Raw genomic sequence first — 18868 nt, 5'->3', positions numbered from 1 at the left:
GCCAGCCGAAGTCTATTTGGCACTCAATGTTGTCACACAGAGGTTCTCGTTATCTTTATTTCTCTCTCTCTTTTTCTCTTAACTCTATAAGCAGCGCTTATAATCATCACGTATTTGATCTAATGATGATAACTTCTCCCGCAACTGCTACTAACAGATATCGGATCATCGATGATGGATACTAAGCGATGCGCGGACAAATAAAGGAATCAATGGGCTAAGTAGGTAGCCCATGTCCTGTTAGGCCCTCACCCAGACGCACCTTTTTGGGCAGGTCCATCCTTGTTTTCGTTTGGCACCGATAACAACAGAAAGAAAATAGTCCGCTTGCTATCTCGTTGAGTCTTAAACGTTGTCGTCTAAAAGTCCGCTCGCCTGTCTAGCATACACTGTCAAGGCAAATCCCGTTGAAACACCACTGCTATATTCTCCCACTGGTTTTGCACTACAAGCACCTTTTGAAGTACGTAAAGGGACTGCGTACGTTACGGCATCTAGACGTCGTTTTGCTTCAGCCAAACCCTAAATGATGGTGTCATCGGGTTTGACACTTATAATGGTTAGTTTCTTTGTAGAACAGGCTTACGTTAATGCGACGACACCCGCTCTGTACTGCTCTGTTGCCTATAAGTATTTAATTACTGCGCTCTGTTCGGTCGAGACCCGCATGACCGACTAGTAGGGATGCAAGAAGAACAGCTCTAAGTAAACCTCGCCAGCTACTGGCAGACTGAGTGGCTGCCCACACTACAGTGATTAGCACTGGTGTTTCCCTTTAATTGGCAGATTTGCCACTCCGTCAGGAATTCGACGTCAACCGGATCTTAGGCACACCATCCGCATGCAGGCATAGGTCGGTACAGGGCTCGAATGCGGACCAACCATATCTCGCTTGCAGCTTCCTACCAGCTTTTACCATTCATGACTAACACCGTCTACCCTTTGGTTATCAACCAACGACGAACTGATTGACTCTCCTCGTTGGCGTGACCTAAACCAAGCCGCAATTTGCGATTCACCGTAACGTCGTGGCTTCGCTGAGATCGTCAAATAGGTTAGTTTGTTTTTCGTCACGGCAAGGCGGCTACTTCCGTAACGGTAACACAGCAGTTCTCCAATGGATCCGCTTCTCTCTAACGGATTCTACAGGGGTGCTGCTACACGACATACGTAGACTCACTCAGCAGTAGGCTAGTAAGCTGATCGCAGTACCTCAGACAGTAGAGCTCTTTCACACGGGGGGAGGGGGGAGGGGGTCGTCAGTTGACTCCAGCGCGCCATCTTGCGCATGCGCGAACTCGCGCAAATTCCCCTTTCCCTATGGCCTACTATTGGTGATGGTCTCATCGTAGTGATAGAGCCTCCAAAGCCAGTGCCATTTCTACTTCCCCTGATCGCACTCCACTCCCTCCCCCTGAGCCCTTCGCGTCCACCGTTGACCATGGCTCAGCCGCGTAGAAATCAGATAGCACGGTGTGGGGGTTCGGGAGACTCTCTGTCTGTCTGTGTCAATGAGTTCAACGCGTTCGCATACGCTGCTGTCTTAGGCAGATAAAAAAGGTATAACGAACGGGTCAGTGACGCAACAAAATAAAGAACTTGTAGAAGAAAACGAGATGGCGAGATGTCAGAGCAAAACGACGATGACCGCTGACGCAGTAACCAAGCGCGCAAGACAGTCAGGACTATCAGGGGCCATGCGATGCGTCAAGGGGAAATAGCAGATGGTTGTACGGGTGAAAGCTGCTAATCGCCTGGTTTTTCAGGTTCGAGGAATGGTATACATCGCGAAAAACAAGAGAGGAAGCCCGCACCATAAAGCGAAACAGACATTACAACATCATATCCACTGCTTATATAAACACCAACTTCAACACCTAACGTTATGTAATAATAATGCTAACTATGTAATTATAGTTACCGAATTATGTTTGCATCTCCATTCCGCAAAACCTAACTCGTGGATTGTGCTATATACATGACCTTATGCGCATGAACGCATGTATATGAGTTTTGCTATTGGTGCATACGAGAAAAACATAGCATTGGAAGTAATAGGCTGACAAAGAGCGGATGCCAATCACTAACTGTTATTAGAAACTAAACATACATTACCTAACTATTAACCCAGTGAAATTGATTTTTTATGGATATTTCCTGACGATATTTATGTATAGGGCAAAAGATATATACACGTAATGAGATTCACTGTAGTCATAAAAGTCCATGATAATTAAACCAACATAAAGTCAATAGTTACTAAGAAATATTTTCCCCCTTTCCCTGCCTCTGTAATTTCTCTCGGCGTCATGAGTTTCTCTTTAATATGCTGTAGAAACGTATATGAGACCTGCTTTGCAGAAAATTTTAGTGCGGCCTTTTTTCTGGCTAAGCCGAACTCTTGCCTAAAAGTCCGAACCTGCCAAAAGCCTGAACGTTCCAGACTTCTGGCAGATTCGAACATACTTCTCAAACATATTTATCTACACTTAAACATATTTGTACACAATAGGTGATTTTAGATAATGCAGTAGATAATACTGAATAGGGCGCTCGTCTAGTCTAAACCTATCGCTAAATTTATTCCTGTCTACGGTTTATTGTCGAAGGGGTACCTAATAGTATTAAGGGTCAGAATCTGGACGACGCTTCTCAGTCGGTGATATACAGCTGGTCGCATGACGTTCTTGTCGCTAAGCAGATATCAAGCATAACGTTGACTAATTATAGCATTATATTTTTTTCTATTTTATATTCTTTCTATTAAAACAACACCGTCAGCAGAAACATCGCAACTCCAAACACCTTGTCTTCCTAGGCAATGATTATTGTTTTTGTCGATTTTTCTAAAGCGTCCAATAGTTGCTAGGGTACCACATCTACAACCGCTCAAAGAAATAATCATTTGGAGTCTCTTTAGAATTTATTAAGAAGTCTAAGAATTTATTAGCCTAAGCAGGGTTTTCTAGTCTCAGGTTCAAGGCAGCACTTCGATCAAATCTATATAAACAACGCGTTTTTGAATTGTGTGTTTGCGCAGTCTTGAGCTTATTCCGACAGAATGTCGAACGGTTGTTTTGCCATGGCACGATTTTCGGTGGAAATTTTCAGAGAGGGTTTGTTGGTGCAAGGCCAGTTTTTAACAAAAAACATTTAACCCGTGACAACCATCACTATACAAACTTAGCTCTGCTTTAAACAAGGCAACTGCTTTCCAACCCCACTTGGCACAACAACAGCAGGCTGTTGTCTAGCATTGAGAGAAGGTACCCCTTGCTGCGACTTTGCAAAGCACATTTGTTTCATGTTGATATCTACCTCGTGTTGTTGTTGTCGTCGAATGCTCTGTTATTCTAGTTGCTATAAAATGCGTTCTTATCTGATTTCTAGCTGACGTCGCTCACGTACGTACACCTGCACAGCCATCGACTGTTGCTTAGTAGCGTCGGGTCAAGACCGGTGCTTCAAAACCGCTGCGGAGTCCCGACGCGGAGTGCTGTTCGGTTGTCATCATCGCGGCCCTCTCTCACCATCGGCAATCGAGCACCGTAATCGAATCGAACCATCAGCTGCATGTGGCTATTTAAGCAGGACAAAGATGGTACCGAGCTTAAGCCGGGCATTGGCGATAGTTTCATTGACGGTCTAAAGCGAACTGCTGGCGGACCGATGACGTTTCACTGGTGAACTTCCACTGTCGCTGCTGGCCGTTGCACCCGATCGTGCAGCGAAAACATTGATACAAATCTGTCGCATGCAACGTCAAAGACGCGCTTTTCCTCAACTCGCAAAATCCTAAATGGTGCCACTGCTAAACAGCTCTTTGGAATTATTGAGGTTATCGAAGGAACAGCAAGAACTGGTGAAATGCTTTCAGTAAGGAGCGATGCAACTCTGCTGGTGGCGTTCTGCTTGCTGATGCTAACGGTACGTTTAAATTATTGAACTTTTTAACTTCAAACACTCGGTATATTCAGGTGTTTGTTTTTTTAGTATTTCTCTCTGTCGTCAAATACATCTGGCCGAAGTGTTACGTTGCTTGAAAATATCCAGCTTTCGTTTACGAAACAAACAATTAGAGAAATGGTTGGTTATGAAATGGGTTCATTCACGTATTAAGTTCCATTTATCGTTCGCTCTCAGTCGCTTTACTTATGCCGATAGCTGTTACAAACAGACGTTTGTGTGATTCGACAAAAATGATTAATTGATGATGGCCATCGATTATTAATCGTGATGTTCGTTGCTATTCGATTAATTCAAGATGTCGACATAGCAATCGTTCCTCATTGTTTTAATCCACCTTGACCTCGCAATAAGGCCCACAGAGCTCAAGTTGAAGTAACGCTAGTTCCTCTTTAGAGCCTGACTGTTTTCAAGACGAATCTACCAAAAATCACTAGCTCAACTTCACTAGTATTTGTCGACACGTGAATATTGGAATTCGATTCAGAGAATATTGGGCCACGGTATTTTATGGGCTACTTATTTCTAAGATATCACGATCGCCGAAGGAAAGCAACACCTGCATGCTTGCAGCGTTTCTGCAACTGAATCAGCTATAGTCGACGATTACCTCAGTCGAAAAACGTGTTGACCCTTCAATCAAATTTCAGCTTATGCCACGACAAAACGTTTTAGAAGGTTTCCTTCTTTGAAAGCCATGTTACAGAATTGTGTCATATACTTTCTTAAGCCTTGTTCACATGTAAATCTTGCTTGCTACAGCGGTAAGGTGATCGAGCAGAACGTCGGTACACAACCTTTGTGTAGCAAGGATACTTTACAGCGCCGCAGGCGTAATTTTGCTTAGTGGTTACCTCAGGCGACTGATCGGTATAACGCATCAAGTACTCGATATTATGATGTATGTGTTCCTCGTTAACATTCAGCACCTGCGTATATGTAGCTAGCGTAATGGCTGCAATTGCTAGGCAATGCGTAGAAATAAGTAGCTTTTCAGTGAATACAAACAACACGATATACCATTCTTCCTCAAAATGCTGCTATACGAAAAGCGAGCTATTTTATCGTGTCCTCCTGATTTCAGGATGGTATCAGTGCCGTGACCAACGTGACTATCTATTACGAGACTCACTGCCCAGATAGTCAGAAGTTATTTGTCAACCAGGTACGTCCATACGTAGGTAGATGTGCAATTCGCTAGCAACGCTTCTTGAGAGCGTAATTCAAAGTAGGGTACATAGGACGATATGGCCAATGCGCCCTTTTTCTAGCAAAAGAGCGTATACTATCAGATTTTCGAAGTTTTCCAGATGCACACGGATCAGAGCTTCATTGCGATTCATGTTACACTTGATACAATGTTGACCAAAAGATGCGGCTCTATGGGACATCTCTCTCAGTATTCTCTTCAGCGAACTTTGTTGAACGATAAACAAGCAAAATAAGCTATCCAATTGATCTGTCCCGGAACTAGGTTTGTAAAAGTAAATTGAAGACAAGTTACTTTTCATGAAAATATTGAGTTAGATTGCATGATCATTCTGGGGCTATATATGCATTGCAAGCATATATAAAAACGGATGCCGTCAACGCTAATGTTCTAAAGAAATTGAAAACGTAAGTGGCCTTATAGTATATCTCAGTAATATATACCTATATATATTTGAAACATCGTAGTTTCCCGTCTCCTTGCCATACATCGCTCTTACTAACAACGTGCCGTATACCGTCGTTTGTTTAAAAGAATTCTTGACGGTTTTATTGATGCAGAGCACTGTTGAGACAAAACAATCGTGTAGACATATGCACCGCATTTAAGCTAGAACCTACCATGAAGAATAGTTTATATTAGAATCACGCATAACCACGAGAGTTATACTAGCTTCAGTCTGATTAACTTAGGCGTAAAAAGTGGTGCGTAATTGATACTGTTGCTCTCTTTTCCCAAACAAAATGCAGCTTGTGTTTATGTCAGCACCGGGGTCACTTGTGAACCGGCCTCATACCACACAGCAGGCCCATATAGTCCTACCGTCTACTACCGGCTACTTGGACTAATAACATAGTTCGCTTCGATTAATATTTGTTTCAAAATGAATCGATCGTAGGGAGCTCATTTCTGTATACGTGTATTCTCAGACGATACTGGTATACGTATATATACGTATACTGGTATAAGTTTTTTCTTGTGATATTGCTTGTTTTCAATGGTAGCGTTACGCAAATTTTTGGCATTATAACAATATGAGCAATCCATACAGTAGTCATGTTCTGACAAAAGCCCAAAAGTAATTAAAAATTCGCACTCTGGCCTATTCTGACCCCTTATCTACAACAACTATCTTCTTCCTAATCCATGGTGATATAATAAACATTAAAAAAAAAAGCCAGATACAATATTTTGCAGCTATTTCGACTTTTTGCCAACTTAAAGCTGCCTTTCGAGCCGCAAAAGCCATAAAAGTCAGCACTCTGGCTTATGAACATTGCAAAACTTATTGTACAAGAAAACTTCGAGACAGGGAATCCCAGGACTGTTAAATAATGAACGACACTTCCAGATGAGCCAAACGAGTCAAGAATAAAGTCCCTTAGTTAGAGCATACTGGATATATTCTCTGTATAATTGTTGCAACTTGTTATCTAAAATAGTTATTATTTAGTGTATAGCAATTAGCCGATTATAATATATCTTAATTATTTCTTTGGTGTATAACCGTCACATTAGAAACATATTAACAGCTGCTTAAGCACAGATAATAAGCACATCTTATGACGCACAAAACTCAGCCTCCATTAAGACCATGCAATGAATAGTAAATCATGAATCCAATGTCCCCAATGATGACACACCATATAGGTTATTCCCGCACTTGATCTCTTCAAGTCATCGGTGCTATTCAAGTTGGTCCCATATGGATTCGCCGATTACCGAGATAATAATGGCGAGCTGAGGTTAGTATGCATACAAAAATGATTACGATCAATTTTTTTGAGAACTGCACGATATTACTTATAAACATACATATTTTTTTGAATATTCCATTTCTGAGGGCTCTTATCTTATCATAAAAAAAAAAAAGCATAATTAATCTAAACTGTTACAGTATTGTTGTGAATTCACATTACAGTGGTTTCCATTGATTGTTATAGAAGCATGGCTAACTATTCCTTGCCTATCTTAACAGACACAACTTACTCTGAGTCGAAAAGATCTAATTTAAGACTAAATCCTGCTTCACCTATTATCTCGAAAACTCTTGAAATACCAACTAAGTCTATTATTATTATTACTGAATTTAGATAACAAACGTCGATTCTATAACTTTGCCGAACGAAACTAGGCGCTTTGCGATGCACGTGAGTGTAAGCCCAACATGGCCTGATTTCGCCATACGAGTAAGCTTCTTCTAACTTCATATACCTATTCCAGTTTTCGGTGTCAACATGGACCTAAAGAATGTGAAGGAAACATGCTCCATGGTTGCGCAGCAAAACATTACGCAAATTTACCTGAAAACGTTGTCCGCTTTGCAGCTTGCACCATGCGCCATGGCGTTCGCGTTCTTGATTTCGTTGACAAGGTAAGTAACGTTGGAGAGCGATCCATAAAGATAATGGCAAGATAATTCCCATTACTCCATTTTGCCCTATCTGACTATAGTAGCCACATCTTTTTTACATCGACAAGCCATGACTACAATAAAATAACGCATTTTTATAGCAAAAAAGAAAACGTTATAACGGAAAAAATATTCCAACTGAGTTATTTAAATGCTAATCAATTATAAAAAAAAGCCTTGGATAGAGATCACTAGCAAAAAGCAACGATCTTCAACTTTCTATACGGTCCATAAACAAATGCCTCAAAGAAGTTCTATCATAATTATTCATGCATATGCATCTCATGCACTTATGTTAAATAGTTCTCAACGACTTACACAATAATTAAGAATCATGTGGTAAAATATACGCTTGATTTTACATCGAACAGCTTTCTTTCCCTTGCCAGTAAGGCTACTCAATTACGGGCATTGTGACTATGTTTTCAGTGCGCAACCCTTCAGAAATTCTCGGCAGCGATGCTGCGGGAATGCGCGGCCATCGAGGGGCCCCACTTACTCCGCCAAATGGGAGACGAGACCACAGCAGCAGCTGCGCGACTTTTCCCGGGCAGGAGTCGATTCAAATTTATCCCCAGTACCTTTATTGACGAGGTGAATAGTAATCGATTAAATTTTTTTACTAATCAGTTCCTCTTCTTGTTCCAGTACTGTTTCTTCTGACCACAGATTATTTTTAAAATGCTTTAATATTACTTTTCGAATAACTTATCTGTTTAGCCTCGGTTCGTAATTAACGTTACGAATTTTACGCCCGCTACTGCCGTCAAACATAGCTTCAAATTTAGAAGTCATCACCTGCGGTTCTTGTTGCAGAAAGCCTATGTTCAAGAATCAGTGAATGATCTTCAAGGAACGATCTGTCGTGTTGCCGTCGACAGACCTGCCCAGTGTTAGTGCTTTGTGAAGAAAGCTAGCATGTGTTGTATATTCCTTAGAAAGAGTTTTAGGCATTTATGCTTTATATAAGTCAGTATAAGCCCACGGAATGCTAATACGACATATTTTTTTAATAAAGCGGACATTTATAATAAACACTGGATTTTTACTGTAATAACTGCACCCGAAGCTTGAATGAATGAAAATATGAATCTTGCCTATCTATCACAAGAAAGGCAATAAGTAGAGCGGCGTGTTGGTAAGGCCATTTCCGATAAATGGCTCTATTTTCATAAATGATGTTCATTTTATTAACAAGCACTTTAAGTTGAACACTGGTATTATGTAATATTTGTGGTACCATTGCAATTTTATTTTACCAACTTGTTTAAAGTGTGTTGGTAAGGGAAATTACATTGCATTAGATCCTACCTAATCAGGCAATAGATCAGGTACCAGTTCATGCTTAATAATGCTGTACACTATGACAAACTTTGGTGCAGGCAAATGAAGGGGTAATCGTTCTGTTAAAAAAAATTAGCTCAGCAAAAGACTACCCTCATACAACTTCCAAATCCTTTACGAAATATCAAGCAAAAAATCAACATGGGAAACAAAAAGACATATTTCAAGATATACGAATCGCATGGCAGTTCTATTAAAACCTGACTTATTGGGCTCCACTTTACCAATTAGTAACTCATATACTGTCACAGTTAGGCTAGACACGTATAGACTTTAAATGTGTACTTAAGAATAGGGTCTATAAGAAGTATAGGTATATATTAGCCTGGGAAGGAAGTTTTTTTCCTGAACTGAAAGTACCATATTTTTTTATTTATATATGTAACCATAAGCAACATATAATAATAAGCTACTATGTTATATTTTCCCCGTCATTGTTTGTTGTTGTTGGCGATTTTCACCCACCTTTTCAAGAAACAATGTATGCCGTCTCGGCAGAAGGTAGCAGGTTTCGTCTCAAAGAAGTTCTTGAACTATGTTTCGGATTCTCGCCCGTGTTGAGGTTAAAACCACGAATATAACAACCCTATAAATAGAAGAGGTGACAATCACCAGTGCAGGATTCAAAGAATATAAAAGGTGCTACAAAATCTCTCATTCGAAATCCAGGTGGGCAGTTTTGACCATGTAACCGTGGCCTCGCGTTGCTATAGTGCAGGATGACCTCTCTTCGTTTGTCGAGTCTATTCTCCTGACTAGCTTCATTAATTCGACCCAAGTAAGCCAAATAAACGTGGTGATCAACTGTTTAATTCGTAGGAAGCAATTTCCAGTCAATTAGCCCCCGTAGCCCCACCAAGTGCAAAGCATGATCCTTTTTGAATAGATATCCGGTTGGACCCTGGGCCTTGGTTTCTATCTTGGGGCCACCCATTTCGATCTCTAATTTATGATTACATACATACACCACTTCTCATCGTAATTCCGTGAAAAATCTGTCATGGTGGCCACATGACGGACGTTGAGCGAAGTTTTGAAGTTAAGCCGTCGATTCTTGTTAACTTTTAGAGAGTTGATGAGGCACCCAAGCTCGAAGTGCCTTCATCAAACTCAGACCGTCGGTGACAGGCGGAAGGGGGACATCCTCTAGGCACCGGATGCTTTTTTAAATGTGGCGAACTTTTTTAAGCAGTCCTTCCAGCGGTACCATTATTACGATACTCAAGACAGGTTGCGAGATGATTCAGCAGCGCTTTGACTTTCACAATATGGTAGTACAGAAAATGTTAACGATGCACTTTTTCCCACAAGAACATCTACTTCTGAGGCGTCTTTTCAAGTTAATAGCAACGTAACACCATTACAATACGCTGATGGAGCAGGAAGATCGTTTTCGGAAGTTTACTTTATTATGATACAATTTATTCACGTTCTCATTAGAGAATCACTCTCAACAATGCTAAAACCGTCTTCGAAGAGCTTGAAAATATGCGAATCTGTTCATCACCTTTGCTATATGGATACATATTTTACCAAATTTCGACTAAACCCATATCAACGCCCATTGATACTTACATCAAAATGCAGAACAGATGCCAGAGGCTTCGACATGGTCACCCTTTAATTACTGAATTCTGGGGGTACATGTCAATTCATATAAAACATTCAGTAATCCTTTTGCGGCATCTACGTTATTCAAAAGAAAAACTCATAGCAATTTTAGACCCATATACAGGATACGCAATAAAACGTTCCATATTCATTTACTTGAGGTTAATAATTTAAGTCGTTCGATATTGTTTAAGTAGGAAAAATGTATTCTAGAATAAAGCGAATATTTCGTGAACCTGACGTTCCACCTCAACCTTATATATATTTTAATGAGACGAACCGGCAATACGAACGATACGCTTTATAAAGGACCTTGAAAAGCGAACTTCGAGCGAATTGAATGCTTAGAACCGCTGCTTGTACCCTGGTCAATAGTTATTTATCAGCGACAATTAAATATCTTTTTCTATATATGTCTATTTTTGTTCGCTTAATTAAAGCGCTTTCTTCTCACTTCATTTTCCTTCTTTCTTTTAAGTACTTGATGAGTGTGTGCAGGCGCTATCAGCTTCGATGGTTTTGTCTACCCTGTCAGCCGTAATTTGATGAAACATTCTAATATAATTTTAACACTACTGCAAACGTTGTCGTTGTTTACTCCTTTATTGTATGTTTTAGGAATATTGTAGTTAGCAACATGCGTTAGTATAGGTCTCTTTCTTTGAGGGCTGAGGCACAGCAAGCGCGAACTGCTATGCTTCATCTGCGCCGCCTATTAGACATCTTTAAAACTGTAGTATTAGGAACAGGTCAACTCAATTTTAGAATCACAAAGGAACAGCATCAAAAAAAGATACGGCCTTCCTCCCTTAGGCAAATGTCAGTCTACGCTTCTATCTGTCCGCCTAGATGCTTATATCCGTGTCAAGCAGCAGAAATTTCACTCCCGCCGTATGCCGTTGCTACTCCAAAAATTTACATTCAAAGTAGCCCTGCACAATGGATGGAATGCAAGTAAATTTCAGATTAACGTTAGCCAACGTTACAGATCAACATAACCTTAATGAAACTACTGAAACAACCACAGCATGCCCATGCGTACTGTAAGCCGAACAAGCCCCCAAAAAAATCTAGCAAAAAAAAATATAAACTCGTTCCCTAGTAAGAGAGTTTAAACAGTATATCGACAACAGCGTGACTGTAACATGAAAATATATCCGGTATGCTAACTGCAGTTTCCATATTCTCACACATAGGGTACAAATAAGCCAGTGCAGTGAATGGCCAATTATCTCACGCGAAAATATTGGGTATATATTTGAAAGCTAGAGAAACTGACGATTAAATAAATTTACTTACTACTTTCACAATTAATATTTAAAAAAAAGGCTGTTCTGCTTTTCGACAATACACTGAATTGTTTTGCTAGTTTTTTTGGGATACACGCAGTGTGCTACCATAATATTATTGTTACTTCTAATTTCTTAACTATTGCAAGCAACCTTTCTTGAGCATTTTATCCGCATTAGTAGGCTCTTGCATACTCAACTGATGATCGCTCACGTCAAGAAGAAGCCCGTCAAGCTAAACAGAACTATGCGCCTTTAAGCACAAGCAAGATATAATGAAATAAACGCCTCAATAAATTCTAACTTAGACCATGATACCCAATTAGGGATGATACACGAGCGAAAAATGCTCGAACATATCATAAACGTTAAAGCTATTTGCCCAGAACTGTAAAATATATGTATTCCTTAAAAGCATTGAAAGGAAATACAATAAATAATCACTGGAAAACTTTTTTCTTTGCCAACAGCTTTATTTGCTTACAGGTCTGGCCAGTGCCATCAGAAAATATTTGCATGGTTACGTGCATTGCATATATGTGTATGATATATAACGTTTGATTATCAAGCACCTGTTACCGGTCGCTATCTGGGCTAGGAGAATGCATTCCTCTGCGTAAATACCCGTCCTTTTTTCTGGGTTCGATTAAAGTGCGAGCCGCGTTATAGATCGATGAACAGGCGCTTAACGCTCCCGTTAACAATGCCTCTGGAAGAGCCTCCGCCTCTAAGCTATAATAAACAGAAAAGGTTACTAGGAATATGGTTAGGTAAAGCACACATAATAAAAAAAACGGTTTAACGTTTACGTAACCTGTGAATACTGCCAAGAGTCTAGTATCATAAAAGGAACAAGCAATTTGCTTCAAACAACTTCAAACAATAGTCCCAAACGCCTGTCCTGTGCATTACTTGCTTTCAGCGCTAAAACAAAGGTAACATTATTGCATATTGTGTACACTGCGTATTTTGAAAAAAAAAATGTCATTGCTCGTATTTAGAGAGGGGAGGCAATCAATAGAATTAATATGATCCAAGCACGTCTCGCTTGTATAGCCAGGGTTGCATATGTCAGAATAAGGTTACTCCATGTTAGTTACGAACCGATATTGTTGCTGTCGCGGTTTGTGCCGAAAGTGCATGGCAGTGGCCATCGATGGTCCTTGTGTCATGCGTGAAGATGCTCCTTCTTTTCCGAAGTCACCTCCCGCACAAGTTCTGCTCTGAGCTGCTCGCTGAACAGCTGGACTTGACGGGGGCGTTGTTTCGAGGTCGAAACACGCAGGCAACTCTACCTCCAGTTCATCAAGCACCTTGAATGATGTACACAGAAGTGTATTAACAAACATTACTATACAGTAAGCCCCAAACAAGCATTTCCATATGCGCATAAGAGACGGTGTAAAACCAGTCAACGGACACTTTTAAGGGGCCACATTTCAAATATTGGACGAGAATTATAACGTTTTTTTTTTTATAATATGTCCGGCAATACAGTTCGGCATCTATCTGTCTTTTCAAGACGTCTAGTTTATATACCAAAGAACAGTACAGCTTCTTTTATTTAGAATTTTTAGACTCAAGTCTGTGAGAATTTCTTTTCTTTATTAACGCTAGGCACATATTTGTTGGGTGCCCACTTTCGTTCGGTATTGGCTTTAAGCAAAATGCAAGTATGTGCCTCGCAAACAGCGTTTCATGTCTGGCAGTTTGCTCTTGAATGGTTATTACATATTATTCAACAAGTTCAATTCTGGCTTTCAGATGGTAATAACACTAGTTGGATTAATTCTCAAGCGATTTCAACACAAAATCCGATGAAAAGCACATGGATGAAAATCACTCACATCACTTGAGATATCCTGACCGGTGGTGTTGTAGCGGTAAAAAAATCGAGAATTTGGAAGAAAAGATAACTTAGTTATTACATTGTTCATAGCATTACTATAGATGAGGCAATATATACGGAATCCTCAAAAACATATATCAAGCTATGCAATATTCAGGCTTCCCAATTCTTGACGACTTCAGCTACTGATATGTCCACATAGCGATAATTATTAGAATTCCATTTAGGTTTAACTGGTTCTAATTACTTTTACCAATCCGGCTCACAAAATGCATGTTTCTATAGAACACATACATAATTTTCTTACTAAGACTTCTAAGCCGTTCTACTAAGCCGTTCAAAACACTAAAAATAATTTAGATTCATCTATAACAATATAGACACTTCGCGATTGGTGAACTGCCCTAATTTCCTTCAATTTCTTCCTCGAATAGCTGCTAGTTGACTGTATTCATTCAACTGGATGTAGAACTCAACAAAGCTAAACAACAATATAAGTCTTATTTAATAGGCACTCACGTCGCTTGAGATTTCCTGCATCGAAGGCCGTAAATAAAGATTGATATCGTATAAGTAACAAATAGAAAAACAGAGCCTATGACATAGGTGTTATGTGCAAGTTGTTTTTTTAAATAGATCTAGAAAACTCTGTTGTATAAGCACATCCTATGCCTACAACGTTATCGAAGCGCCAACTTTTTGCAAAACTTTTCCATATATCAGTCATGTGTATATTGTGTTCTACTTTCCGATAGTAATTGAAAAACATGCCATAAAATTAGCATATGATTGATATATGGACACCTATGCAGTAATTGTCGATAGAGCGATGTAAATCGATCATTCTTCTTCAGCATAAATAGATCTTAGTTACTTGTCGTAAGTTATTTTTCTAACCTGGACGGAGCTGTCTTCGCGGACTATGACATTGCACCATAGTTTGTGCCCAAAGTAACCATGATCCGGGTGAAATAATCTGGAACGAATAAAAAGTACAAGCCGTGTCTTCTAATACGATTAATATAAGATTTGCTTTACAATTCAGTGTTACATGGACCATAAAGTGCTTCCGCGTCATATTTTTATTTAATGGATAATATAGGAAAAAAGCAAAAGCTTGTTAGGCTAGCTTGAAAAAAATGTTTTCTATTCCATAGGGCCAATAAAGCTGGTGTATAAATCTCATCTAATTGTGCTCCAACGTGTGAAATTAGCGTTTGGATTTTAGGTAATTACCAATAGTTCTCTTGTTATTGGACCGTGCAATGTCCATTTTATTGGCTACACACCGAAAATGTACTTGGTAATGACCGTTATGGGCTGGCAGAGAGATGGGTACCCGGATAACGCCTTCTTCATTCACCTTAAGCCTTGGGACCAACGCCGTGTGTGACTAGAATACAGCAACAATACAATATACCTTGGTACACAAAATATACAATCCGTATGACGTCTAGAGTAATCACGACAGTAAATGGTGCTCATATATAAAGGCAACCTACAAATTTTACACCGAACGATCTCGTATAGTCGGCTTTCGTTATGCTTTTGCATACTCTTGCAGTTGGGTCAGGAACTCACATTCCTGACCCAGTGCATTACCTTAATTTGAATTGTTATTATATATCCTGTCTTTTTTAGAAGAAAGTTTCTCTAGCAATAACAATCCCCTAAAAGCTTTCGTAGAGGAAGCTAAATAGAATGTACCGATCGAATGTATGCTTCGATCAATTCTCTTACCATTCCTAATTCGCCCCAGCATTGTCGTAGACAAGTTCCTTCAGGCCAGTCACGTGTTCCTGCATGCAAAATGGTATTAAGTACATCGTTATAATGAAAGATCGTATGTTTAAAGACAATTATAGATAAATATATATATATATATATATATATAACTAATGATCGCTTTTTTCTGATTCGAGGAGGAAATCACTGCTTGAAATAGCTGCACCACAATTAATAAGTTGAATGATTTTGGGAAATCACACAGGCATTAAGTAATTTTACCCGAGTTCCGTACTCTCCAGCCTTTTTCAATATCCACGGAAGGTTCAACCACGCTCCAGTCTGGAAAGGTCTCGTCTTCTATGAAGTCACAGGCCAAATCAGAGCTCACTCGAGACACCGAAGCGATCAAAGGTCGCCGATCTTCTGCAACTAGGTGATCATCCTGCGCAGAAACGAAATTTCGACCCATGTTACCGATAGTCAACAAAAATATATAAATATGGTCATAAACTTATTAGGCGTTTAGTGTCTAACAAGGTCCCCGATAGCTATTGTAAATTTGAAATATCAGGCTCGTTACATATATATATACTCATTTGAATGATGCAGGCATTCCTCCTTATACAAGTACTTCACCTACTTATGTAGCATACCTCACATAAATCAAGCCAATGCACATTTTCAAAACGAGAAGAAATTAATTGCCGAACTTCATATAACCGAGAATTGGGAGGAACCTGCAAAGTAATAGGAATATGATAGTTATATAACAAAGTTTATTAACTTCAATGTAAACTGCTATGTAAAGGAATCTAAATAAAAGTTAGAATACATGAAATGCGGCTGTTCTGGGACTGATATTTTTATTAAGAAATTCCAAGAGCATTGCCAAACTTTGACTATTGTTCTAGGTTGGGTTTTCAGTTGCGTGAAAGCCATTTAAGGCATCGTCCAACATATTCCTGTTTGGAGCGTTTAGATGGAAAAAGAATTTTTTATATTTATCCAATCCGTTATCTATTATTATTGTAAAATTAACGTTTACGATGTTCGATACAAACCTCAAGGTTTAACCGCACCTCTACTCGCTCCATCGTGGTTTATGAGGTAAGTAACACAGAAGCCGATTGTTTGCTGAAAAAATTGAAGGAGAATTAGGATCGATGGGTCATCCTCATGCAGCTGCACGGATTCACTTGGGACTGAGATCGGATAACTGAGAAATTTATCGGCCTCGTATAGTTTGGTTGGCAACTTAAACGAAACTGATTCTATGATTTTCACAACGTATACCATTAGAATTATTTCAATGGTTACTGAAATTGCAATATTACGGACAAAATAAATGAACTCTTTCCATTATGAACACATCTGGTTCGTTTTACCGATATGATTATATTACTTGCGCCAAAGCTTATATGGTTATATCCACATGAGCTTTGGCGCAAAAAGTGGCCATTAGTTTCAACGTGAGCATTTACGATGTGTACATCTTTCTAGCATCTAAACAATAGCAGTACAAGATCATGCACTGTATTAACCATTATTTGATATAATGATACCTAGTTTCCAATACGAACTTCGTTGAAACAAGGCGAAAAACGCATCAAATCTCACTCCTGGTATGATTAAATTTTGCTCTGTTCTCAGGATGAACTGTGAAGCGTTCGCTTACTTATAACTCGGACTAACTTGACAATGGGTTTAGTTTTGTAAACGTATTGTGAACAAATCATTCGTCAGCGCTAGTGGAACCCTGACTAGGAATAATATTATCGCAAATCTACGCCCGTTTTTATCTTTGTTCTTTTTTAAGTACTTAACAGTGTACATGCTACAGTGCAAACATTTCCATCTGTGCCCGCGCTTAATTCAAGCACTCAGACCATTGACTTGACGGGACACGCGATACGCAATACCACATAATAGAATAGGTCCTTGCGCTAGCCACTATTCAAGTGACGTTGCTATATCGAACAATTCCTGCAACACGCACGAATGAACAAACGCATCGTTTCGGTTAAAGATGATGATGACGACAATTATAATCATTAAGTCTGAAAATTTTATTCATCTGCGCGCCGTTACGTACTGTACATGTTATTTGGTAAATCAAACATATTCCACAACCTGATGCTTTCGATCTTTTTATTATTTTCTAGGTGAATAATTTAAATTTATGGCACGATCATATCAGTTTCTCAAGCTCGTCTACTTCAGGCTTCAAGATTCCTACCTTCACGGTTGTCCAGCTAGGGTAAGGCCCTTGCGCCGACGGATTCGTGAGCGACTAACTTGTTTCCTGGCCGAAAATAATTGATGGATAACTTCTTCAATATCACCGATCACTATAGAGTTCGTACAACTTCGATGACATAAAATAGATTAAAGCCTCTTAAATCGACCTCCACATTACCACCATATCGGGTCTTGACAAACATGTATGATTCGATACACGTTTTTTAATTGAAATTGGCCAATACAGCTTTTACGGAATTCGCACATTATTTTCATCTCATGTTCCGTCGGTTACACGGGCACCACACATACGCGAACTCGCACTGGAAATGTCGTCTGATTTGGCGGTCGAGTTGGATATTAATCTTTTCAAATAACAACCGTCACCCACACAAAGGATAGCGTCATCGTTTGCGTGTCACAACAACTAACCGGCAAGTGGAATAGTTCCGCCAGTAACAAACTGCCACATTGAAGCGAACCGAAGTCAACAACGAACCATAGTGCTAGTGGTATTAAACGAGCTAACAGGACCTTGTAGGCGCATGACCGACGACGCATCCGCTACAATCGCCGACCATGCTGCCACATTTCTGGTTAGTGGACACGTCAACCGACGCGCAGTTACTCGTATGAGTAGTACGTATACGTTCGTTTTCAACTGTCGCCAGTTCAAAGCGTACCTTTTCTCTACAAGCAGTAAATCCGACCAATAGTTGCACGAAAGTAAATTGACAATCCTTCTAAGCACTGCGCTGCCTGCTATTCATTCCATCATTTCAATCCAACAAGAGCTTTAGCAGAAGGACCAGAACAGATGTCCCAACCAACCCTTCCTCCTCGTCCATTCACCCATCGCAGCACCAGCACAAGGCGACTAGACGGCCGCTGTAGCTCCTACAAGCACAGATTGCGCGCAGCTGCAACAAAAATCAGCTGAGCAGCAGTTAACCTCAGGCCCCACATACAAGGTCCAAAGAGGCGCCCGTTCGATCTGCAGCTGTTCCTATTACTATCGATAGCAGAGCACAACACTTCGATAGTTACAAACAGGAATCAAAGACCTATAGAGCCAAACAAAAACCCCGTTTAGCCGGCAGAGCACGCCAGATTCTCTCGCCATAAACAGCGGGTATGTGCAGACGGCATGATAACCGATGGCAGAGGAGAGAACATGAGGGAGGTCGAAGAGGGTGTTGCTAATGAAAAGATTGGCGATG

General features: G+C 39.9%; 2 protein-coding genes across 14 annotated transcripts; one reads left to right on the top strand and one right to left on the bottom strand.

The window, feature by feature from the left end:
* Nucleotides 1–3401: 3401 nt before the first annotated feature.
* Nucleotides 3402–8624, top strand: LOC111261375 (GILT-like protein 1). The gene is made up of 6 exons (XM_022834828.2): nt 3402–3927; nt 5051–5131; nt 6827–6921; nt 7400–7550; nt 8019–8183; nt 8406–8624. Exons 1-6 carry the CDS (start codon nt 3868–3870, stop codon nt 8484–8486), a joined length of 633 nt encoding a protein of 210 aa, XP_022690563.1. The 5' UTR covers nt 3402–3867; the 3' UTR covers nt 8487–8624.
* A 3649-nt stretch (nt 8625–12273) lies between these two features.
* LOC111261309 (uncharacterized) lies at nt 12274–18760 on the bottom strand. Of its 13 annotated transcripts, none has more exons than XM_022834703.2 (12): nt 17647–18318; nt 17230–17393; nt 16472–16544; nt 16064–16147; nt 15690–15852; nt 15423–15481; nt 14972–15075; nt 14580–14658; nt 14202–14216; nt 13681–13695; nt 12938–13146; nt 12274–12565 (listed from the first exon to the last, which is right to left on the bottom strand). In XM_022834703.2, the coding sequence occupies exons 3-12, from the start codon at nt 16502–16504 to the stop codon at nt 12409–12411; spliced, it is 918 nt and encodes a 305-aa protein (XP_022690438.1). In that variant the 5' UTR covers nt 16505–16544; nt 17230–17393; nt 17647–18318; the 3' UTR covers nt 12274–12408. The 13 variants fall into 13 exon arrangements, with proteins under 13 accessions (XP_022690438.1, XP_022690464.1, XP_022690447.1 ...); XM_022834729.2 differs by having other exon boundaries at nt 17235–17393; XM_022834712.2 differs by having other exon boundaries at nt 17242–17393.
* Between the last annotated feature and the right edge of the window lie 108 nt (nt 18761–18868).

This window comes from Varroa jacobsoni, unplaced genomic scaffold (genome assembly GCF_002532875.2).
Source record: "Varroa jacobsoni isolate VJ856 unplaced genomic scaffold, vjacob_1.0 scaffold_61, whole genome shotgun sequence".
Classification (NCBI taxonomy): domain Eukaryota; kingdom Metazoa; phylum Arthropoda; class Arachnida; order Mesostigmata; family Varroidae; genus Varroa; species Varroa jacobsoni.
The sequence above is the reverse complement of the archived record's forward strand: the minus strand, read 5'-3'. Positions and strand labels throughout refer to the sequence as shown.

Coding starts and splice junctions, on each gene's coding strand:
- LOC111261309 (XM_022834746.2), bottom strand. CDS start 16,504: ATGGAGCGAGTAGAGGTGCGGTTAAACCTTGAG. Junction 16,148..16,471: donor AGGTGCGGTTAAACCTTGAG/GTTTGTATCGAA, acceptor ATTACTTTGCAG/GTTCCTCCCAATTCTCGGTT. Junction 15,076..15,422: donor GCTGGGGCGAATTAGGAATG/GTAAGAGAATTG, acceptor GCTGTATTCTAG/TCACACACGGCGTTGGTCCC.
- LOC111261375 (XM_022834828.2), top strand. CDS start 3,868: ATGCTTTCAGTAAGGAGCGATGCAACTCTGCTGGTGGCGTTCTGCTTG. Junction 7,551..8,018: donor TTCTTGATTTCGTTGACAAG/GTAAGTAACGTT, acceptor CTATGTTTTCAG/TGCGCAACCCTTCAGAAATT. Junction 8,184..8,405: donor CCAGTACCTTTATTGACGAG/GTGAATAGTAAT, acceptor TTCTTGTTGCAG/AAAGCCTATGTTCAAGAATC.